Below are 25330 nucleotides of genomic sequence, written 5' to 3'. Positions count from 1 at the left end.
ATGTCATTGGAGGTGCTATTCTGGTAACCCATCGGTCTTATCTTGAAAACCGAATGTTGGCAGTGTCATTCCAAGGAGCAATCCCCCAAGAACAAAAATTGGAGCATGCTACATCAAGGATCTGTCATAAGACCTCTCCTAATCTTTATTTATGTCAGTGATAAAGGTTGTAGCATCCACAGCTTACAGGTTGCTGATGACATCACCCTTTTTACCAAAGGAAGAGCTGCTGCACAACCCTACTAGTAACAGACAAGTTCTCTGAAACCATTAAAGAGTGGTTCATCAAAAACAAAATAAAAGTGAATGAAGAAAAAATACATTATCTGACATGCAGCCCCAGCAAAGTTCGATGCCAGGATAATATAGAGGCTATCAGACTGCTGGGATTCATGATCGACAGCAAACTATCAGTCAACGAGCTCACATTACACTTGTGCCCCAAGCTCTCCTTGTGTGGAGACCAAAGGGTGTATTAATTGACCAGTTCCTTGTAACAGTGTATTATGCAATATTTCATAGCCATATTAATTATGGACTACTGTAATGGAGACACTCCGCAGGTCGCAAGAATCTATTAATGCTACAAAGAAAAACACTCAGCATCATCATCTCAAGCAAAAGACTGGAGCCCTGTGAGTATATACTGAACCAGTTTGGAATAATGACAATTTTCAGCTAGTATGTGATTTTATGTCCTATCACTGTAAAAGAAAAGCAAGGGGCTTTCAGCACAAGGCAAGAAATATATAATTATACCAAGCTAATGACTGTCTGCAAGACGACATAGTTTTCCAATGGTTGTTTCGACTGCCTCAAGAAGTGCAAGTCTGGTACCAGGGTTGTCCAAAAGGGCTTGAAACAGCAGCCATTATACCCTACTGGAGGTTTGTCAATAGTGACTAATGCGACTGGACAAAATAAAAATTGTGTTTTCATTTGTTGTATGTCATGTGATTAGGGCCTCCCATCGAGTAGACTGTTTGCCAGGTGGAAGTCTTTCAATTTGACGCCACTTCGGCGATTAGTGCGTCGATGGGGATGAAATGACGATGATTAGGACAACACAACACCCAGTCCCAGAGTGGAGAAAATCTCCGACCCAGTTGGGAATCATATATATATGAGGCTAGAGGCTAAGTCTGCAGCTCTGTCTGGGCGAGGTGCTGGAACTCTCACAGCATACAGACTCGAACTAACTGACGTAATAGGCTCGAAATAACTGACTACACTGGCCCTCCAGTCCGCAGTGGCGATCCAAAGCGCTGGCGGCTGAGAGGGCGTTGGCGGCATGTTTCCAGCGAGTCTTGTCGTTAGTCTCTATCGATACTCTCGTATCCTCTACGACTCATGGTGTGCTGGCGCCAGCATACAACAACACAATATGAAAAACTGTAAACAACTTACATGTAGAATGATATTTTCACTCTGCAGTGGAGTGTGCACTGATATGAAACTTCCTGACAGATTAAAACTTACATGCAATACGGTAAACAATGGAACCTTGATGCATTCTGATCAGTCGTAACTCGTAAGTGGTGCAGATCCAGTAACAAACTAGTAGCTAGTTAGCTGGTTACATGTACCATAGATCATTTCAACAATTCATTTATAGAAATTATGTGGAATGAACCAGTTTACAAGATATGTATACATGATTATTATTAATGTTAACGAAGGTATCATTTTTAGTCCTGCTTATAAGCTACACTTAAAACCTTTTTTTACAGGTGACTAGTTTCTAGAGATTCATTCATAGAATAGAAGGAGTTTTCGAGCAGAAATGATTTAAGTTTAAATTTAAAATTTGCTTTCCTACCTGTCAGACATTTTATGTTACTGGTACTGAGCAAGTGATCAGAGACTTCTGTTGATATTTATTGGAATCCTTTCTGAGCCACTGATAGCTTTAATGATGAGCAGTAAAGGTCATTTTTCCCTGTAGTGTTCCAAGTATGGATCTCACAGCTCTTCTGGAATCATGATGGATTAATTATGACGAACTTCACTAGCGAATATATGTATTATGAAAGCACAGTTAAAATGTCTAGACGCTTGCAGAAGCACCTACATCACGTCCGAAGATGAACACCACATTTTATTCTTACTTCTTGCTTGTATGCCACCAATACATTCTTTCTAAGTGATCAGTTAGCACATGAAGTATTCCACTAGTTGTTATTGAGCGAAAATATACTAAACATGTCGAGATATTAATTCATTTGTGTCCAAGATTAGCAATTATACAAAGAGTAAAAGTAGCTGAACTTAATTGTTTGAGAAGTTCACATTTTCATCAATATGTTACAATAAACCAAGATTTTAAACAACTTCTTCAGATTATGGGAACTTACGATATGCTTTATTTTCTGCTATGCTTGCACATATTTTTGGATATGAAGTATCTGACTGATGTTTTTGAATATTTATATAATTTAGTAGTACTTTGAGAAGGCTCTGCATTGCTGAAAGTTAGCTGAGTACATCCCATAATTCTGCACTCTACTGGGCTATTCTGTGAAAATTAATCTTTCTGTAAATGTCACTAAAAATATAAATTACTACTCTGGTTTTAGTTCAGTTTTATAAAATTCATTAGAGATGCCATTTATATTTGATTAACTGACCAACTTACATTATGTTGCGTTTATGACATGGCACAGCATCTGTATTTTTAAAAAAAGTTTAATCTATTCTTTTACTTTCGCAAATATCTCATATTTCCATAAATTTTCAAATCTTTTTCTTTTATAAAAAGGTATAGCCTAATTTGGATATGTGTTAAATCTTAGAAGTAGAAACTTGTTCCCCACTAATTTGGTTCATCAAATGTTCTGAATGTTTCTAGAACAATATTTAATAGATATATCCACTGTAATTGGCGCTAAAGGTTTTACTTGTAGTTCTGTAGTCTAAGTCTTCACTAAACAACACTTTTTGTCATGAAGCTGGTAGAACAATGAGACACTGCATATTAAGTCTTTGTGTGAATACTGTGATATAGTAGATATGAAAATGCTTGTGAGTTACTGTTTTTTAGCTTTGTGAAGTGGGAATAGAAAGTGGTTACATTAAACTGTCATGAAATACTTCAGTCATTTTTGAATTAAAACCCACAACCAAACCTATTTCCCATAACGTTATCAATACTGATCTACAACTGGATACTGATGCCAACTTCAAGTTAAGTAATATACAAATTGTTATAATGTTCTGCACTTAGGAGTATTATACAAGTACTGTGACATGTGTGATTTACACTAAAATGCAACAACATTGAGACTTTAATAAGCATCATTAATAGCTCATTAGCTCAATAATAGCTGATTAGGTAGTACTGATGCTTATTAAGGCACATCCAAAAATTTGTAGCATTTTATCCTATTAACTGACTCCCACTCTATGTGCTACATCAGTTGTCAATATGATCCTATTTCTTGTAGAGACATGAATATGGTTTTTTTTAATTATGGAGAGTTCATTTTCTGAGAACCACACAATAGCACTTCTAAAAATTTAATTTACAGTTTCTTCTGTTGTTTTATCTCTGATGGGATTTATTATGACACTAGTATCAATTTTGCTTGTTAAATGTTAAGTTCACACTTACTCCCTTCGTGGTTTGTACTCAGTCACTAAAATTTTCTACCTTTCCAACATTGTTTGCATTTCACAACACAACTTTTTGCAGTCTGTTTGTTATGTATGATTAAGACCATCATTGTGTAAAGCCATCATTTCCACGAAACTTTAGCTTTTCTACGACAATAACATGATCTATCTGATCAAACGCCTTGGAAAGATCGCAAAATACCAACTGGTGATAGTTAATCATTTAAAGTTTGTACTGTTTGATGAGTGAATGTATATCTAGCATTCTCAGTCTAGCAACTCTTCGGGAATCCAAGCTATCGTATGCTAAGTAAATTGTTTCTACTTAAGTATGAGGCTACTCTTGAGTACTTTATTTTTTTAATATTTTGGAAGAGGACGCCAGTAAGGAAATTAAGCAATAATTATTTAAGTATTTTTGTCCCCTTTCTTAAAAAGCGGTTTAAGAATTACATATTTCAAACCATCTGAAAAACTTTCCCATGCTAGTGATAATGGAGTAAGTGTTTACAGGTAATTGTAACAGCCACACTGAAATACCTATCCGAATGTTAAGAACATTTTTCTGCCTTACAAAGTATTTAGTCACTTGCAGTTCATGTTTTACTCAGTCGCTAACTTTTTTTCACGATACCAAACAAATACTTCCGAACCCGTACTGTGGAGCGAATGAGAGCAGGCTCACCTAGTGGGAGCTGATGAAACTCTTGGCAAAGGTGAAGGAAGGTGTATGAGGCTACTGAGTTAAACGACTTTAAAAGTTTCTAACTGTCAGGACAGGTCGAATGACAGCGAGCCAGCAGGATGTTTCTGTATATCCGTTGGCTAATCGGGATAGTGGTGGGGGAATGATTATGCAAATTTTCGGTGTCTGTGAAAGATTGGCTTAAGGAAGTGCAAGTTTTCATTTCCTGTGGAAGCCGTCCAGTGTACATTTCAAAGATTTTTGTAAAAGCAGAGGTGATATAACAGGCGGGAGATATGGTTTCGGGAGTGAGGTTAGGAGGTATTCTATGGAGTTAAATTTTCGTAAATAAACAAACAGTATGACTGATATTGTGAATTTTACTTTTCATTCCGCCTTCATAAAAAGGCAATTTCTTTCTAGAATATTATTAAGATATTTACGGCCTTTATTGTGACATAAAATGTCATGCAAGGTAGACCCCACACATGTAAATAGTGGACAGACATTTACTTTGAAACGAAGAATTAATTACTTGGAGTCGTGTCACTGTGGAGCGTTTCATGAGTCACTTCCAGTTTATTCCGTTAAAAACACCAAGCGCTGGATGTGACGGAATCATCATTATTAGAAGTGACCATAAAGAGTTGTTCGCCTTGTGGCAGGGGAAGGAGTTGATGTTGTATGATGTCAGTGCGATTGATAGTAAGGACACTACCGCAGAAGTAAGTACACACGATGGGGTTAATTTTTCGTGTATTTTCAAGATTACATTTCCGGGTAATAATTTGGGTATTCTAACACCATGCTAGACTTACAACGTGGTTGGAAAACACCCTAAAAAGCTGTCAACTTAAGGATCCAGTACGTAACAACGCTGCTGTGTATAAGTAAATTTGTATTTCCAACAGTAAACTCTCACTGAGTGTGTTGGGGAAACCTATATATTTTCCTCAGACTCTCCTTTATACTCCTACCAAGCCACAATTCACCAAGTCCAGCATACAAAGTCTTCTCTGCAGTATTATCTGTACTGACATGAGCCTTTTTGATATATCACAACAGCAAATTGCAATATGCCCAAATCTTGACCAACAGTCTGTGCCACAACTATGAGCAGTAGGCATTTTAGATAACTTGCATCATATGAACACACCTGTTTTTGAGGAACATTCCTTCGAAATTGGACCTTTAATTATGTACCTGAAGAACGGTTTCCATTTTGGATGCTACTAGGGCATGTGGTGTGACAGTTTCTAAAAAATTGAGTGCTTAGAAGTATTTCCTAGCAGAAAAAGGGACGTTCCTCGTGCTGGTGACTATTTAAGCTAGAATTCTCATAGGATTACTTTTCTTGGTCCAGCGAAATTATATTACTTATATTTTCATTTGGACATCACTGGGAAATAATCACCTCACTAGTGCTCCCATATGTTCATCTGTCTCACAGGAAAGCCGTGTAGGAAGTCTTCATTGTAGTAAACATGTCTCACCTAATCCATTATTTGCCTTTGCCATTCAATCAGCCTGTAATGTATACTATTTTCAATCCATTTTCCTGCTTTACAGTGTATCAATCAATGTGGACTGTCTTACAGATTTGTGTAACTAAAGTGTGATTGTTGGTAACAGTTACCATGTTACAGCAACACCTGTTGTGTAAGATGATAGCCACAATGCTAGCATTTTCTTCTTGTGCACACACGTGAATAGAGGCTTTTGTGTAAACAGTAATCCGTTTGAAGAGAGAAATAGACAGTATTAGGGGCAAATATTACTAATGAAAAATTGTGTACACCAATTTTTATAATTGCTACTGTTTGAAGCTATATTTTCTGTGTTGACTGTACCAGAAAATGATAGAAAAATATGTAACAAATTGACTTTAATTATTGACATTGGTTTCATTGTAACCCTGTTGTATATTTTCTGTAATACCCCCTTTTTTATAACTTTAATGGAGGGAATTCTCACTGTGGACTTTTACCATGGTATTTCCAGGTACTAACTTTAAAGAGTGACATTGTAAATGTGTTTCAACTGCATGGCAGTGTGTGCTGTCTAGGGAGTGATGCCTCATTATACAAGCTGTGCAAGACAGACGGATCCAGCAGTCAGAAAAGGTATGTCAAAGAAACAAATAATCTTTTTTACTTCCATCATACTTCTGTATTAAGAGAAATATGACTGTAGCTGAGGTAATAATAAGTTGGACTGCTGTGAGCTTCGTTAAGAGAGATTTGGAAAAGTGTTACTTAGCAAGTATGCTAACGAAAACTTCAAGATACCTGACAAAAAAGTGATAAAGTACAATACATTGTGGAAACTTAGGTTTCTTTATTTGCAGTTGAAGAGAAGAAGCTATGTGACCTTGTAGATATGTGGTACATTTTAGTAACTTGTTGGTAATGGCCTGATCAAGAACTGCTCATTTTTACAATTCTGTTTAAACACACACATTTACCATATTAGCTCAGAAAATGTATGAAAGGATTGATAAATAATAGCTGAATAACTGGGTTATGAACATGCTGTGATTGGATGGTATGCTGATAAATGAAATTTGAGAACAAGCTGAGTAAAATTCTAGGCCAAGAATCAGTATTCTTTCGTAAGTATTGTAGGGAGGTAACTGTTTACTCTCAATTTATTTTTGTTCCAAGTGAAAAAAATAGAGTTTGGGATATAAGACTTAAGGTAATATTATGAAAAGGATAGTTGCTACTCACCATATAGTAGAGATGCTGGGTATTGGATAGGCACAACAAAAAGACTGTCAAACAAGTAAGCTTTCAGCTTTAAAGGCCTTAATCGGAGTTGGACAACATACACGAACACACCCATACAAGCACAACTCACGCACACCTGTCCACTGTCTCTGGCTGCCGAGGCCAGATTACAAGCAGAAGCACATGGGAGAAGCAAATTGGATTGTGGGGGGAAGGAGGAGGCTGGGGCGGGCAAGGGGAGGGATAGCAGGATAGGGGTGGGGACCAGAATATGCAATGGGAAGCCTGGGTGAGGTATCAGAGGAAACCCACAGACACTTGGCAAGAAATTGTGCTTTAACAAACTAATAAGTGACTCCATAATGGACTTCAGTTCTCCTTTAGACAGACTCTCTACTCTCACATTCAAATACGCAAACCACAGGTATTACATTGTTTTCAGTGCCTGTTGTTGTTGTGGTCTTCAGTCCTGAGACTGGTTTGATGCAGCTCTCCATGCTACTCTATCCTGTGCAAGCCTCTTCATCTCCCAGTACCTACTGCAACCTACATCCTTCTGAATCTGCTTAGTGTATTCATCTCTTGGTCTCCCTCTACGATTATCCACGCTGCCCTCCAATACTAAATTTGTGATCCCTTGATGCCTCACAACATGTCCTACTAACCGGTCCCTTCTTCTGGTCAAGTTGTGCCACAAACATCTATTCTCCCCAATCCTATTCAATACTTCCTCATTAGTTATGTGATCTACCCATCTAATCTTCAGCATTCTTCTGTAGCACCACATTTCGAAAGCTTCTATTCTCTTCTTGTCCAAACTATTTATCGTCCATGTTTCACTTTAATTCGACTACATTCCATTATCCTCGTTTTGCTTTTGTTGGTGTTCATCTTATATCCTCCTTTCAAGACACTGTCCATTCCATTCAACTGCTCTTCCAAGTCCTTTGCTGTCTCTGACAGAATTACAATGTCATCGGCGAACCTCAACGTTGTTATTTCTTCTCCATGGATTTTAATACCTACTCCGAATTTTTCTTTTGTTTCCTTTACTGCTTGCTCAATATACAGATTGAATAACATCGGGGAGAGGCTACAACCCTGTCTCACTCCCTTCCCAACCACTGCTTCCCTTTCATGTCCCTCGACTCTTATAACTGCCATCTGGTTTCTGTACAAATTGTAAATAGCCTTTCGCGCCCTGTGTTACCCCTGCCACCTTTAGAATTTGAAAGAGAGTATTCCAGTCAACATTGTCAAAAGCTTTCTCTAAGTCTACAAATTCTAGAAACGTAGGTTTGCCTTTCCTTAATCTTTCTTCTAAGATAAGTCGTAAGGTCAGTATTGCCTCACATGTTCCAGTGTTTCTACGGAATCCAAACTGATCTTCCCCGAGGTCGGCTTCTACTAGTTTTTCCATTCGTCTGTAAAGAATTCGTGTTAGTATTTTGCAGCTGTGGCTTATTAAACTGATTGTTCGGTAATTTTCACATCTGTCAACACCTGCTTTCTTTGGGATTGGAATTATTATATTCTTCTTGAAGTCTGAGGGTATTTCGCCTGTTTCATACATCTTGCTCACCAGATGGTAGAGTTTTGTCAGGACTGGCTCTCCCAAGGCCGTCAGTAGTTCCAATGGAATGTTGTCTACTCCCGGGGCCTTGTTTCGACTCAGGTCTTTCAGTGCTCTGTCAAACTCTTCACGCAGTATTGTATCTCCCATTTCATCTTCATCTACATCCTCTTCCATTTCCATAATATTGTCCTCAAGTACATCGCCCTTGTATAGACCCTCTATATACTCCTTCCACCTTTCTCCTTTCCCTTCTTTGTTTAGAACTGAGTTTCCATCTGAGCTCTTGATATTCATACAAGTGGTTCTCTTATCTCCAAAGGTCTCTTTAATTTTCCTGTAGGCAGTATCTATCTTACCCCTAGTGAGATAATCCTCTACATCCTTACATTTGTCCTCTAGCCATCCCTGCTTAGCCATTTTGCACTTCCTGTCGATATCATTTTTGAGACGTTTGTATTCCTTTTTGCCTGCTTCATTTACTGCATTTTTATATTTTCTCCTTTCATTAATTAAATTCAATATTTCTTCTGTTACCCAAGGATTTCTACTAGCCCTCGTCTTTTTACCTACTTGATCCTCTGCTGCCTTCACTACTTCATCCCTCAAAGCTACCCATTCTTCTTCTACTGTATTTCTTTCCCCCATTCCTGTCAATTGTTCCCTTATGCTCTCCCTGAAACTCTGTACAACCTCTGGTTCTTTCAGTTTATCCAGGTCCCATCTCCTTAAATTCCCACCTTTTTGCAGTTTCTTCAGTTTTAATCTACAGGTCATAACCAATAGATTGTGGTCAGAGTCCACGTCTGCCCCTGGAAATGTCTTACAATTTAAAACCTGGTTCCTAAATCTCTGTCTTACCATTATATAATCTATCTGATACCTTTTAGTATCTCCAGGGTTCTTCCATGTATACAACCTTCTTTCATGATTCTTAAACCAAGTGTTAGCTGTGATTATGTTGTGCTCTGTGCAAAATTCTACCAGGCGGCTTCCTCTTTCATTTCTTAGCCCCAATCCATATTCACCTACTACGTTTCCTTCTCTCCCTTTTCATACACTCGAATTCCAGTCACCCATGACTATTAAATTTTCGTCTCCCTTCACTATCTGAATAATTTCTTTTCTTTCATCATACATTTCTTCAATTTCTTTGTCATCTGCAGAGCTAGTTGGCATATAAACTTGTACTACTGTAGTAGGTGTGGGCTTCGTATCTATCTTGGCCACAATAATGTGTTCACTATGCTGTTTGTAGTAGCTTACCCGCATTCCTATTTTCCTATTCATTATTAAACCTACTCCTGCATTACCCCTATTTGATTTGGTGTTTATAACCCTGTAGTCACCTGACCAGAAGTCTTGTTCCTCCTGCCACCGAACTTCACTAATTCCCACTATATCTAACTTTAACCTCTCCATTTCCCTTTTTAAATTTTCTAACCTACCTGCCTGATTAAGGGATCTGACATTCCACGCTCCGATCCGTAGAACGCCAGTTTTCTTTCTCCCGATAACGACATTCTCTTGAGTAGTCCCCGCCCGGAGATCTGAATGGGGGACTATTTTACCTCCGGAATATTTTACCCAAAAGCTCCATGCCCTCGGGAAAAATTACAGCTGTAGTTTCCCCTTGCTTTCAGCCGTTCGCAGTTCCAGCACAGCAAGGCCGTTTTGGTTATTGTTACAAGGCCAGATCAGTCAATCATCCAGACTGTTGCCCTTGCAACTACTGAAAAGGCTGCTGCCCCTCTTCAGGAACCACACGTTTGTCTGGCCTCTCAACAGATACCCCTCCGTTGTGGTTGCACCTACAGTACGGCTATCTGTATCGCTGAGGCACGCAAGCCTCCCCACCAACGGCAAAGTCCATGGTTCATGGGGGGAGATTTCAGTGCCTACACCCATAAATGAAGACAACTGAAGAAACCTGAAAACAATTAGACATGTTCTAGGACCAACTGGAGAAATAACTAGTAGTTACTTGCCAGGGTCTCTAATGGTTGTAAATGGAGAGGTGGGAGGTGAGAACCCAAAATCCCAGTATGTAGAAGCCTAGGATACAATTTTTCTTTCATCAGACAGTATTTTTGTTTATTTGCAAGGCTGTGCCAAGCAATAGCTGATATCTCAAGTTCCCAGTTTCTAATGTGCCATTGATGTTCTGCACAGTTGTCGTAAAGGGAATGGATGGACTGACAGATGTAGTTCGCTTCTACACTCAGAGGGGATATTATAAATCCCAAGCACACTGTGACTGAAACTGTCCATAATTGGGCACAGTATCTTCCTGTGTTATTGGATGGTTGGAAAATAGGTCTTATTCTTCGTCTTCCCAGGACCCTGCCTATTTTGCTAGATGTAGCACCACAAAAAGGAATGAGCACAATCAGTTGGTTGTCACGTGATTGTTCAATATTTTCATGTTTCCATTTCTTAGAGAGAACCAACCGTATTATTTATATCACATATGTCAAAGCCATTCTTTCAGCATAACTACTTCAGTCTCTTAATCACAGAATCCAAGTGATCCTCTAGAGAAAAAAAAAGACAGATCGGACTATAGCATGGGGAGCATTCATTGCATTTGACAAAAATATTGTGTCTATTGAGGTCAAAATTGAACATGGTGGTGAAGTTATGTGGTTGTGTGTAACAGGTCTAGGTGAAGTCACGTTAATTGTGGATGTTTTTACCGGGCACTTGGGGGAAACTTAACACTACCAAGTATAGACTGGGATGTCTGTGGGCCCATTGCAGAGGATACAGACCAACAGTCATGTGAAGTACTTTTGAACACATTTTCTGGAAACTGTCTTGAGCAGTAAGTTTTACCATGTAACTACAAATAGGCTGATCTTATCAACAACATCAGTATTGAAACTGGTATTAGCGATCATGTCATTATAGCAGCTATGCTTACAAAAGTTAACAAATCAGTTAAAAAGGCTAGGGGAGTGTTTCTGCTAGAAAGAGCAGATAAGCAGTTGTCGGCATCTCACTTTTCTCGGTCCAGAAGAGAAAGCGCAAATGACAACAAGCAAAGGTTAGTAGTGATTTGTGCATCTGTGAAAAGATCTATGGGCGAAGCATACAGCTGCTACCACCGTCATACCTTAGCAAAAGATTTGGCAGAGAGCCTGAGAAAATTCTGGTCCTATGTAAAATCACTAAGTGGGTCAAAGGCTTTCATCCAGTCAGATGTTGATGAGTCTGGTGTGACAGTTGGGGATAGCAAAATGAAGGCTGAGGTTTTAAATTTCACATTCAAGAAATTATTCATGCCTGAGAATTGTACAAACATACCATCGTTTGAGCACCAAATGGGCTCCTGTGTATATAACAAGCAGTAAGCATCCCTGGCATAGAGAAACAATGGAGGGAGTTGAAAACAAATAAGTCACCAGGTCCGGATGGAATCCCAATCCAGTTTTTCAAAGAGTAACCTGCGGCAATGAACGTTACCTAGCTTACATTTATCGCAAATCTCTCACCCAGCAGAAAATCCCAAGCAACTGGAAAAAAAAGTGTGTGACTCCTGTATATAAGAAGGGCAAAAGAACGGACCCACAAAATTACAGACCAGTGTCCCCAACGTCACTTTGCTGCAGATCCTTGAATATATTGTCAGCTTAAATATAATAAATTTTCTTGAGAACAAGAAGCTTAAGCCCATGAATCAGCATGGTTTTAGAAAGCATCGCTCTTGCGAAACTCAGCTTGCCCTTTCCTCACATGATATACTGTGAACTATGGATGAAGGGCAACAGGCAGATTCCATATTTCTAGATTTCTGGAAAACGTTTGATAGATTGCCCCATTGCAGGCTGTTAAAGAAGGTACAGACATATGGAATAAGTTCACAGATATGTTAGTGGCTCGAAGACTTCTTAAATGATAGAACCCAGTATGTTGTCCTCAACGGCGAGAGTTCATCAGAGACAAGGGTACAGTCAGGAGTGCCCCAGGGAAAAGTGTGAAGGACTGCTATTATTCTCTATATACATAAATGATATGACAGAGAGAGTGGGCAGCAATCTGTGGTTGTTTGCTGTGGTGTAGGGGAAGGAGTCATTGTTGAGTGACTGCAGGAGGATAAAAGATGAACTAGACAAGATTTCTAGATGGGTGACGAATGGCAGCTAGCTCTAAATGTAGAAAAATATAAATCAAGGCAGATGAGTAGAAGAAAACAAATCCATAATGTTCGGGTACAGCATTAGTAGTGTCCTGCTTGACAGTCACATTGTTTAAACGTCTGGGTGTAACATTGCAAAGGGAAATGAAATGAATGAGCAGGCGGGAATTATAGTAGCGAAGGCGAATGGTCGACTTTGGTTTATTGCAACAGTTCTAGGAAAATGTGGTTCATCTGTAAAAGAGACCGCGTATAGAACACTAGTGTGCTCTGTTCTTGAGTTCTGCATGAATGTTTGGTATTTCCACCAGGTCAGATTAAACGAAGACATCAAAGCAACTCAGAGTCAGGCTGCTAGGTTTGTTACTGGTTGGTTTGAACAATGTGCAAGTGTTACGGAGATGCTTAAGTGGGAATCTCTGGAAGTGAGGCGACATTCTTTTTGAGGAACACTATTGAGAAAATGTAGAGAACCGGCATTTGAAACTGAATGCAGAATGATTCTGCTGCCTCCTGCATACATTGCCCATAAAGACCACGAAGATAAGATACAAGAAATTAGAGCTGATGCGGAGGCATATAGACAGCAATTTTTCCTCGTTCTATTTGTGAGTGGAACAGGAAAGGAAGTGACTAGTAGTGGTATGGGTACCCTCTGCCGCACGCTGTACAGCAGACTGCGGAGTGTTGATGTAGAAAGCTGTAGCTCTATATATCAATGTATTTAAAATGGCTCTCTTCTGGATTGGATTGTGAAAACTGACTACTGGGCTATAAATCAGTGTGCAGCATCTGCTTGCAGTACACAGAGTGGCAGAGCTCTGACTCGTTGTACCAAAGTGTAAAAAAAAATTACGGTATTCCTTCTCTTTCTGGTTGGACATTGAACCTGATGTTTGGGTTTATGTTCTTCATGTGCTCAAGGAACTGCTCAAAAGCTTAGATGCCATGACCAGATTATGAAAATTGTTAACAAAACAATAAAATTAAGATGGACAAAATGGAGCCAAATTTAATGCTTTTTCCTCGAAATATTCTATAAAGAAGTGTACTGCCACTGGAGACACTGGGAGAACCCATAACCATTTTGGACATTTTTTCATAAAATTTTCCACCATATAAGAAGTAGCTGGTTGTGATAGCATGCCAAACCTCTGTATGTCAAGGGAAATTGAACTGCCTGAGTTTCATCACAGTGATAAATGTTTTACAAGAAACGTAATTTTTCTAGTTTGTGTCAGCTGATATTTACTTTGATGCCTTGTTCACGTAGGATTTTCATAGTAAAATAATACAGATGAATAGGAGTTTTACAGTTGATTATTTCCACATTTACATCTATATCTTAAAATCGTAAGTAGAATCTTGTTCCCTTTACATGACAAGTATTTCAACAGCTAATTTTATTTCTGGTGTTCAGAAAACAGAATTTAATATTGTACTGTTCAGTACTTAAGAACACTGTGTGTGTTATGAAGAGTATGCAGAATGGATACATTGTACATAAAATATTCACATATACATTACTTTTATGTGGTTCGTAGTGGTGTAGGTGGATGCTGGTTCACCAGTTGCTAAACAGAGTGAAGTGCAATAGAAAGCTAGAGATTCAGCATCTATTATTTTTCTTTTGTTTCAATGTGTGTCATTGACATTCCAATGCTTTCTTTTTCTGCAACTGCTAAGCAGAGCCTCTGCTTCTACCTTTCTTGTGATTCTATCTGTCTGTGAGTTTTGCAATTTGAATTTAATTTCCAAAAAATTGTAATTTATGTAAGTGCGTTCAATTTCTTTCTCTTTCAGCTATGAAAGAGGAGATGAAGATTTGTTTGAATCAGGAGACTCTGCTGATGAAGATGTCAGAGTATCACAATTTTATTTTGATCCCATCCTTGCCCTAAATAATGTAGCGAATATCTGCCCTCTAAGTGAAGGATTTGTTGTGGTGCAAGAGACTTTCGGCAAGTTCTTCATTGAAGTGTTCAGTGTCGCAAAATGTTTCACAAAGACAGAGAGACTTCATTCAAAGGAAATATCTTATATACCTCCAAAGGTATGTACATTCACATTTCAGACTGAAAAATACAATATTGTTTGTTCTGTAGTGTTATATACTTATGTTTCATGTTTGAATAATGGATATTCACAGATTCTGAAAAAAAATGAATGCATACTGGCGGCAGTGAAGCAGAAAAGAATGGCTCGCGATTTGATGGGCATTCTTATTGGGGACATGGCAATACTAGATATAGAAATTATTTTTATTGCTTTTAAAAGTGGACAAGTCTTTTATGTCCCAAACACCAAGACATCTCAGCTTCCAAAACTGCTATACTCTTCAGTTCATCCAGTTATAGATGTAATGTTTCTGCAAGGTAAGACTGTACATACGGCGAATGGCCCAGGGATACAATTTAACTTAGTAATCACACAGATGATGTCCAGATAGTCACTTCTGTGAGTGTCCTATTTTCTTGTGCTCCTTTCTATTAATAATTTTTTCAATTTTCATTTAGGGATTATTAGAGCATGTCATTGATGCCTTTCAACAAGAAAAATATTTATTTTGTTAGAGAAATAACTGTTTTTGTGAGCATAAATAGGAAGAAAAGACCAGCAAGCAGAAATGAGATTAAGCTGGTAGTAATTCACTACACTCCAAACTTTCAGATTAAAACACTCTTCTTCAGAAAAAGATCAGAGATGAAGAAAAATAAGAAAAGAACAGTGATAATTAACTTGCACTAATTTCGTTGAGTTCCATAGTTTGAAAGCATCACATTTTATGTGTGTATAGATTTAATCAAAAATATAAACATAGACCTAACTTACTTTAGAGTAGAGATGAAACAGATGTGTGGCAAGCATCCAGTGTCTGGCACAATTGTACTATGTGGTTGGATAATGGATAAGAGATCAGTAACCTGTAGGTACCACTGTTCAATAAATTATGAAAATTTCATAAACCTGACTTTTATTTAGTTCTCTAAACACAGATAAAAACACAATCCCTTCCAGCCAAAAGTACTCTCTACTCCGTCTTCAGGCCACAAGTGGCCTACCAGGACCATCCGACCGCCGTGTCATCCTCTGAGGAGGATGTGGATAGGAGAGGCGTGGGGTCAGCACACCGCTCTCCCGGTCGTTATGATGGTATTCTTGACCGAAGCCTCTACTATTCAGTTGAGTTGCTCCTCAATTGGTGTCACGAGGCTGAGTGCACCCCGAAAAATGGCAACAATGCGTGGTGGCTGGATGGTCACCCATCCAAGTGCCAGCCACACCCAACAGTGTTTAACTTCGGTGATCTCACGGGAACCGGTGTATCCACTGCGGCAAGGCTGGCGCCCTTCCAGCCAAAACATTATATATTATTCATTATAACAAAAAATAAATAATTTAGAAATACTGAACTAGATGCAAATTATGGTGAATGAACTCCCAATTTCTCTAACTTGGTGAAATTCAGGCACTGTGCTGCATTAGCTGATCCTCCCCCTCCCCCCCCCCTCCCAAATATAAGGATCATAATTGCAATTGATTTGAACAGTATTTAAATAAAAGTCAGTCTTACTTGCAGTCACATTTGTTTTTTGACCATCACACGTTTATTATATTCATTTGTCACCATCTTAAAGCAATTCTAAAACATGACATGGACATTGCAATTCACAGTTGATTGTCTCATCTGCTTTACTTCTTTTAGTAGACACTGGAGATGAACTGCTACAAGTAGTAAATTTTTCACAGTATTCCAATAGGATCTTCTGTTGAGCCCTTTCAGCTTAAACAATCACCAAATAGTCTTGTATTTTCTTGAAACTTGGGTCTAGAAAAGTTGCAATCAGTGAATTTGGATCTTTGTTTAAGGAGCTGAAACAACTTTCTAATTCAGCCTTCAATGAGGCTCTCAGATGTGGTAAGTCAGGGGTTCTTCGTGCTGTCTCACCTGTACCAAGATACTTATTTAATAGTGCAACATGTGGCTTACTACAGATATGCAGTGGAGATCAGAACATATTTTTGATGCTTTTTCAAAGGACATCAGATGCTTAACACACTGCTCTCTCAAACATCACTGATGAGACAGACTGTTATGTTTATCACAGTAGCTTCATACAATTTGGCCTGTTTTTGTGAATGCTCCACCATATAAAAAGCAGAAATCCACTTCATGCTGATAGCTTGCATCAACTGATGCTCTGATATATTTAGCACCTTTTGAATTGCCAACAGCAGTTCTTGAAAAAAGCTTGAATGATTGAAGTGCATTACAAAACATCCATGAGCAGCAATCATTCCTGCTACATCTATGACTCAGATATAACCCTGTGAAACAAACGAGTGAAACATATAGCACAATCGCACTCAGCTACTGAAATGCCTTTCATCTTAATAGTCCCATTGTCACGAACGAGTTAATGTATTTTGCATTGGTCGGTCTCATAGCTATCTGCAATAGTATTATGCTCCCTTGCTACGTCTTCTCCAGTGTGAACACCTAGAAAAGGCTTCATAGCAAGAACTCCGCTTTCCACTTGGAATTCAGAAGATAACCAACGAGATGAGAAACTCAGGAAGCTGGCATTGTTATGCAAACAGGTCCATGTGTCAGAAAGTTACAGAAACTATGAGAACACCAGAAATGATTCTTTGATTCCCCCCCCCCCCCCCCCCCCCCCCCGTAAATTATGTTGTTGACGTCAGGAACAATTTTTTGGGAAATGTATATACAGCTTGAAATTCTGAAGGTAGCAGGGGTAAAATACAGGGAGCAAAAGGCTATTTATAACTTGTACAGAAACCAGATGGCAGTTGCAAAAGTCAAGGTGTATTAAAGGGAAGTAGTGGTTGTGAAGGGAGTGAAACAGGGTTGCAGCCTATCCTTGATGTTATTCAGTCTGAATGAGGACTGTTTAATATTCCAGAACTTTGTCCACAAAATTTTTCCATTCTTACCTTTTACTTATTGTGCATGGTCTCCTTTGAAATACTCTCCTTCACAATTGATACACCACTCCCAACGCCATTTCCACTTCCGTCAGCAGTCTTGGTACACCTTTTTCTCGACTGTGTGAAGTGCTGTCTGTGAAATTTTCTTTTATCTCATCTATTGTTGCAAATCTTCATCCTTTCAATGGGGTTTTCAACTTTGCAAATAAAAAAATGACCTCTGGGGCTAGGTCTGGAGAATGAGGCAGCACAGTGATTGTGTTTTTTGTGTAATAGTCATGCACCAACATGGCAACAGGGATAAATGTGCAGGTGCATTACTGTGATGCAAGATGTATGAATTGTCTCACCACATTTCAGCTGTTTCCTTCTCAGATTTTCTCACAGGCATCACAACACATCCTGATATTACCATTTAACGATTTTTCCCCACGGCACAAATTCATAATGAACCAATCCTTAAAAGTCCAAGAAAACTATCAGTATGGCTTTGACATTTGACTGACCTGATGACCTTTTTTTGATCTTGAAGAACCTTTCCTGACCATTGTGGAGCTTCAACCTTGGTCTCAACATCATAAATGTAGATGCACGTCTCATCACGAGTTATGATTCTCGTAAGGAACATCTTATTCTTATTTGTGCGAAGATCTTTCTGGTCTTGGCTCATGAGCCGTGGGATGAACTAGGCAGCAGCACAAAGAATTCCAAGATGCTGTGTCAGTGCATTCCAAGATGCTGTGTCAGGCTTTCATGACATGATCCATCTGTAATGTTACATTCTTCTGCAATCATTCAGACAGTCAGTCTTCAATTGGCACACATTTTCATTGATGTTCTGACAGGAGCAGTCTCAGCAGACAGCGGAAGGTGTCCTGAACGAAAGTCATCTTTAACTTCCGTCTGGCCATTTTTAAACCATGTGAACCATTTGTAATACTGAGTATGGCTTAAGCACTCATCACCGTAGGCTTCTTACATCATTTGCTGTCTCTCTGTAAAGGGTTTCTTGAGTTTCACGCAAAATTTAATGCAGACACATTTCTTCTCTAACTCTGCCATCTCAAAATTTGCAAACTGTGTGACACAATGTTCTACTCAATACAGCACTGAACAATAAGCAACAGACATACAATGATGAAACTTCCAGCAGTTACACATTAAACACAGGCACGTGCAGGGATGCCAACTGCATTTCACTCCAACAAACCATTGGTGCAAAATTATGAATGTTCCAGAATTTTTTGAACAGACCTCGTGTGTTGAACAAGCAGTAAAGGAAACAAAAGAAAAATTTGGAATAAGAATTAAAGTTCAAGGGAGGAAAATAAAAACTCTGAGGTTTGTCAATGACATAATTCTATCAGAGACAGCAAAGGACTTGGAAGAGCAGTTGAACAGAATGGACAGTGTCTTAAAGGAGGATATAAGATGAACATCAACAAAAGCAAAACAGAGATAACATAATGTAACTGAATTAAATAACGTGATGCTGAGGGCATTAGATAGGGAAATGAAACATTAATAGTAGTAGATGAGTTTTGCCAATTGAACAGCAAAATAACTGATGGTGGCAGAAATAGAGAGGATATAAAATGTATACTGGTGATGGCACGAAAAGCGATTTTGAAGAAATTGCATGGAAGTGAAACATGTACAATAAACAGTTTTGACAAGAAGAGAATAAAAGCTATTGAAATGTAGTGCTACAGAAGAATAATGAAGATTAGATGGGTAGATCAGGTAAATGAGGAGGTATTGAATAGAATTGATGGTAATAGAAATTTGTGTTACAACCTGACTGGAAGAAGGGATCGGTTGATACGACATTCTGAGACCTCAGGGGATCACCAATTTAGTGCTGGAGGAAGTGTGGGAGTAAAAATTGTACTAGGGGACAAAGACATGAATGCAGTTAACAGATTCAGAAGGATGTAAGTTATAGTAGTTACACGGAGATGAAGAGGCTTGCTCAGGATAGAGTAGCATTGAGAGCTGCATCAAACCAGTCTTTGAAGTAAAAACAACATATACAACTTTGGATCGTATAGTGTGGTAGACCTTGTTCAGGCAATCTTTTAAATCCAGTCCTTTTTATGACAGATAATTGCTCATTGTACCTTTATTAACTGCTCAGAATTTATCTGGTTGTTTCACTTTCAAATGATTTTTCATAGTTGAAGTACCTGTTAGATAAAAAAAAATATTTTGTTGAGTTCAAGGTACAGTACATATTTTTATTCATTTAAATTATGTTTTAAAAGTACAGTTCAAAAAATCATTTGCGCATTCCAATAAGTTCAGTTAAACTGAGTATTCAGTAAATAGCTACCTGCTTAATGATATTAACCATCGAATCCATGGACAAACACCTTCTTTATCAGTGTAATAGAATAAAAGATAAGCTAAGGCTTTGGTACATACTTGCTTTTTTTTTTTCTTCTTCTTCGCCACAAGAAATCTGAACTCAGAATGACAAATAAACAGGAAACTTATTATTGCCACTGTTTATATAAGAATATCCCCAAACGACATTTTTCCTCATTTTTGTTGCTGATTAAAAAATTATTTCCAGTGGTAATGTCAAATAACAACAGAGGAAAATGATCATAATTTGCAACAAATCAAATAATCAAGTCAATCGATCAGTGTGTCATTTGCTTGCTTCACTCGTGAACGACAATTCTGAATTTAACCAAATCCATATGTTCGTCTGCACCTGATCTCCAAGAAATCACTCAGACCGAAATACCTAAATGTTAAGCTCGTGGTTAATGTTCAGCTAAATATCCACTTAATTCAGCTTATAGAATGGCCAGACGTCTGCTGTGTGGCCAAACAGGTATCCATTTCATCCCCACTGTAGAGTCACCTTTGATATCCAGAACAGTTCATATTTGTCTAGGACAGGTGCATATAAATTTTGATTGGTAGTTAATAGGATTTTATGTCAGTACACACAAAGAAACTGTTTTTACAATATGTAAATGTACATGCAAACAAATTATTCCAATTACAGAAAAAGTGGAAGATTGATTCAAATGAAAGAGCTTCACAAATTGAGCAAGTCAATAATTCATTGGTATACCTCTGACCCTTACGCAAGCAGTTATTTGGCTTGGCATTGATTAATAGAACTGTTGGATGCCCTCTTGAGGGGCATCTCCAGACACGCCTTCACTGGTCATCAGGACTCATTTCAAAGCAGGACTCATCACTGTGGACAATCCTACTCCAGTCAACGAGATTCCAGGCTGAAGACATGCCTGGAGACACGCTGGACATTGGTCGCCTGCTACATGGCCTGACACCCAGGAGTTAAGGTCAAGGATGTCATTTCATTTCATAGCAGGACCCCTTTGGTTGTCATTCACGGTGCCCCTACAGTGCAGCAGTACGTCAATAATATTCTATGCCTCATTTTGTTGCCCTTCATGGCAAGCAATCTTGGACTTACGTTTCAGCAAGATAATGACCACCCACACAAGGGAAACTTTCTACTGCTAGTTGTCGTACTTGCCAAACCCTACCTTGGCCAGCAAGGTTGCCAGATCTCTGCCCAGTTGAGAACATTTTGAGCATTGTGAACAGGGTCCTCCAAATAACTTGGAATTTGGTGATCTAACATGCCAATTGGACAGAATCTGGCATGATAACCCTCAGGAGGACATTCAAGAACTCTTTCAGCCAATGCCAAGCTCAATAACTGCTTGCATTAGGGCTAGAGATGAGCTAGTGCATTATTGATTTGCACAGTTTGTGAAGTTCTTTCTCTTGAATAAATCATCCAGTTTTTCTGAGGTTGTAATCATTTCCATCCCACTTGGATAACTCCTTTGTGGTGCATTTCCATTTATTTATTTAAGAGAAGAAATAAGAACAATGTACACCAGGTCTGTCTCATAAGTGTCATTGATGCATTTCTCTGGTGTTTAAGCTGATATTAGCAGTTCCATTTTTGCAATGTGTAGATCAAGCCAACCCATTCAAATATTGCATATCACAAATTTTACATTATGACCAGGGTCGAAGGAACCTGTCGGGACATTAGAGATTTCTGCTGAACAGCTTAAAAGTTATACCATACAGGGCTGTATTTAGATTGTGGCTAGAAGGTTCATTTTAGTGGATGTACATGCATGTTTCATGAAACCTACAGCTACATGCATGAAGTGAGAAAAGTTTTCCTCTTTTTCTCAAGCTTGCTTTGCTTATAAAACTATTTTTCCATTCACCGTTAATGTCACTTTTCTTTCCTTTCATTTTCACTTGCCCTCTGTATTTCTTTTCTGTTTCTGTGTGTTTATTTTCTTTTTTCTATTAAAAAAGCTCCTATTGGTGGTTTATCAACCATATGTAACCTCTCTTGATAGTACTAATCTCATTACAGTATCTGGTCTGTTAGTTCATTGTTACTTCGTAATTTTCTCTGTACCCTGCATGTCGCGTGTGCACCCGTGTGTGTGTGTGTGTGTGTGTGTGTGTGTGTGTGTGTGTGTGTGTGTGTTTTGTTCCTTTTTCTTCATCATTATGAGAGAATTGTAGAGAATTTTAGTGTCTCCCTACTGTAGTGTATTCTTAATTCTTTGTGTATGTTAGCTTTGCTTCAGTTAGTTGTTCCTTTTCCAGCAGATGATAAATAGATAATATTCCTTTTTCACAAGTATTTGCAGCATTCATTTTTTGCTTTTAATTTTGAGTAGAAAGTATTTAGTCTGCTTATAATAAATCAGAATCTTATTGTTGTACCCTTAAAATAAATGTTTGTGTATAAAAGACATTATAAATGAAGATATGCTATAGTGTGTTCTTTCAACAGTTTCCAGAGGACACACATTCTTGAGACTGTATAGTGCTGTGAAAATGATGTTAGACGGCAAGCTTTACGAGATGTAGAATGTCATCTTGTAGGATATGAATTCTGTCAACTGCACAAACCCGTCTATTTTTCCATTTTAAGCTATTTATTACCAGTGCAGGTAACTGATATTTTGTGTTCCTTATTTTGAAATTAAATATTTTTTGATAACTGAAAATTACAGAAGTAGCTGATCGAAGCGTGATGTCGCTGCTCTGGTACAGAGCGCTGCGGGTTTTGAATCTGCGCCAGATGGCATGGACCTCAATTACCGCTAAAGGTCTCTCCAACCGTTGCGCCATAAGCCACGGCTGTGTATGCGCTCCTGGCCCGTGTATAATGTGAGGGCGCCATGGTGGAGCACGTGATCCCAGTGACCAATAGTGGTGTACTCTAACATATATTTAAGCACCTGCCTCTTGCTCAGCAGGCAGTCTGATATTCGCGTTAGTCTTATCGACATCTCACCTACAGTCAGCGTGTTTACATTACTTTGTTTCCCTGTACGAGTGGACAGTGTGGATTCGTGAGGTTTCTCTTGTGACCCCGTTGCTATTTACGTGTTGTTGTTCGTTAGGGCTTGCTCGGTCGTCCGTCATTGTTCATGTCCATCCTTCCCTGTTCGTTTTGTTTGTTCGCGGGCTGCTCCCGTTTCGTCCCGCCATGCTTTCGTTCTCGGCAACCTCGTGACAGTTCCGGTCGCGGTTACAACATCTGCACAGAGTCGTAGCTTTTGAGCTACCACTCTTTTGCGTTTATGCTCCTCTCTCAACACACACACACACACACACACACACACACACACACACACACACACACACACACACACAGGAACTGCTTTTTGCTTCTTCTACTTTACCTAGTTTACATCATATGTGTTTCGTTCTGTTTCAAACAAAGTTAGAAAACATAACACTATCTGAGTACATATAGAAGAGCGCTACTGCTTAAAAGGTTGCCAGCAAAGATATTGAAGCAAATAATAAGATGTGAAGAGAAATAACTAAGAAACAGTTACAAATGAAACTTGACATGAAATGAAAGAGAAGAGAAAAATAAAAATAAGGAACCATCTTAAAGCATACATAGCGGCCTAAAGTTTGTTCTCGCCTTATTTTAAATTCAAATGAGAAACAGTCAGTGAAATATGAAACACTCATTCTAGTCCAAAAACAGAGTCCAACTCAAGAAAGCACAGTATCATTGCCCTCGAAGTGTTATCCCAAGGTTCACAAATCAAATATTGGAATAGAGCAAAACAAACATACACTGATCAGCCAGAACTGTATGACCACCGACCTACTATTGATATAATCGCATCCAAGTGATACCAATGTCACCTGCCGAGGAATGACTGCTAGGCAGACACATGCACAGTGCATGTATTATCAGTAAGCATGCTATCTGTGTGTAGAATGGGAAAGGCACACAATCTATCAGAATTTGATTGAGGGCAGATTATGATGGCCCGGAGTCTTGGCACAAGCCTTTCAGAAATTGCACGACATGTTGGGTGTTCAAGGAGTGCTGCAGTGTCTTCAACATGTGACAAAACCAAGGCGAAACCATGTCCAGACACTGTAGGGTTGCATGGCCAACCCTTGTTACTGGTGTTGGACATTGTAGGCTAAGCGGACGGGTAAAACAGGACATGTGGCGAACTGTGGCAGACTAACATCAGATTGTAATGCTGGGTAGTGTACAGGTCTGTCTGAACACACAGTGCACTGAACACTCGTAACAATAGGGCTCTGCAGCTGATGACCCATGCATGTGCCACTGTTCACACCATGATGTTGGCAACTGTGACTGAAACGGGCATGTTACCATCAGCACTGGACATTGGCACAGTGGCAGAGCATTGGCTGGTCTGATAAATCCTGATATCTTCTTCTTCATGCTATTGGGAGGGTGTGAATCCTTTGTCTTCCAGGGGTGCAACTCCTTGACACCTGTACTGCAGGACATAAAAAAGCTGGCGGTGGCTCCATTATGCTCGGAGAAACATTTACATGGATATCAACATGTACAGTGGGGCTCTCACAAGGCATTGTGAGGGCTGAGGAGTATCGTATATAGGTTGCATATCACATACATCCCTTCATGACGACCATGTTTCTCAATAGCAGTGTCATTTTTCAACAAGATAATGTGCTATGTCACACGGCCAGGAGTGCGATGTAGTGATTTGAGGAACTCGGCGGCGATTTCCAATTGATGTGCTGTCCCCCCAAATCACCCAGTCTGAACCTGATCAAACACATCTGGGATGTGACCAAACGTGGTGTCAGAGCTCATAGCCCCCCCCCCCCCCCCTCCATGGAATTATCTGACCTGTGTGTAGATGTGATGCCACCTACCTCCAGAGACCTACTAAGGTCTCATTGCTTCCATGTCTCTATGCGTCACCACTGTTGTTCATGCCAAAGGTGGGCATACTGGCTATTAGATGTTCTGGTTGATCAGTGTACACATGCATTGCTACGTTTTCCTAGCTGGTATCATTTACCTGATGCTGCAGTGATAATAATTCAATGAGTAAAGTTAATGATTCTCTGTGTAGCTCAGTGTTTTCAGCAACAAGAACAAGACTGAAAATGTTGCCGAACTTCTGGTGTCCTCCTGCCCTGGTCCCAGCACTGTGACAATATAATCTGCAAGGGAAGGAGGATATTGATAGCTCAGAAAGATTTTCAGTCTTCTTCTTGTCCCTTTAGGTTACTGAGCTATACGGTGAGTGGTTACCTATTGCTTGCATTATTTGTGTTTTTATAGATGATTT

General features: G+C 39.1%; 1 protein-coding gene across 2 annotated transcripts in view; it reads left to right on the top strand.

The window, feature by feature from the left end:
* Positions 1 to 4360: 4360 nt before the first annotated feature.
* The window catches only part of LOC124606744, a 62445-nt gene continuing 41475 nt past the window's right edge, over positions 4361 to 25330 (top strand). Inside the window, exons 1-4 of one of the 2 annotated variants that reach the window (XM_047138781.1) lie at positions 4361 to 5022; positions 6299 to 6420; positions 14541 to 14790; positions 14887 to 15112. In XM_047138781.1, the coding sequence (XP_046994737.1) occupies positions 4861 to 5022; positions 6299 to 6420; positions 14541 to 14790; positions 14887 to 15112 (760 nt within the window). In that variant the 5' untranslated portion in view covers positions 4361 to 4860. The remainder of the gene's footprint in view (positions 5023 to 6298; positions 6421 to 14540; positions 14791 to 14886; positions 15113 to 25330) is intronic. The other variant, XM_047138780.1, reaches the window with a different exon arrangement.

This window comes from Schistocerca americana, chromosome 3, assembly GCF_021461395.2.
Source record: "Schistocerca americana isolate TAMUIC-IGC-003095 chromosome 3, iqSchAmer2.1, whole genome shotgun sequence".
Classification (NCBI taxonomy): Eukaryota; Metazoa; Arthropoda; class Insecta; order Orthoptera; family Acrididae; genus Schistocerca; species Schistocerca americana.
Note: the sequence above shows the minus strand (reverse complement) of the source record. Positions and strands in the feature narration are given on the sequence as shown.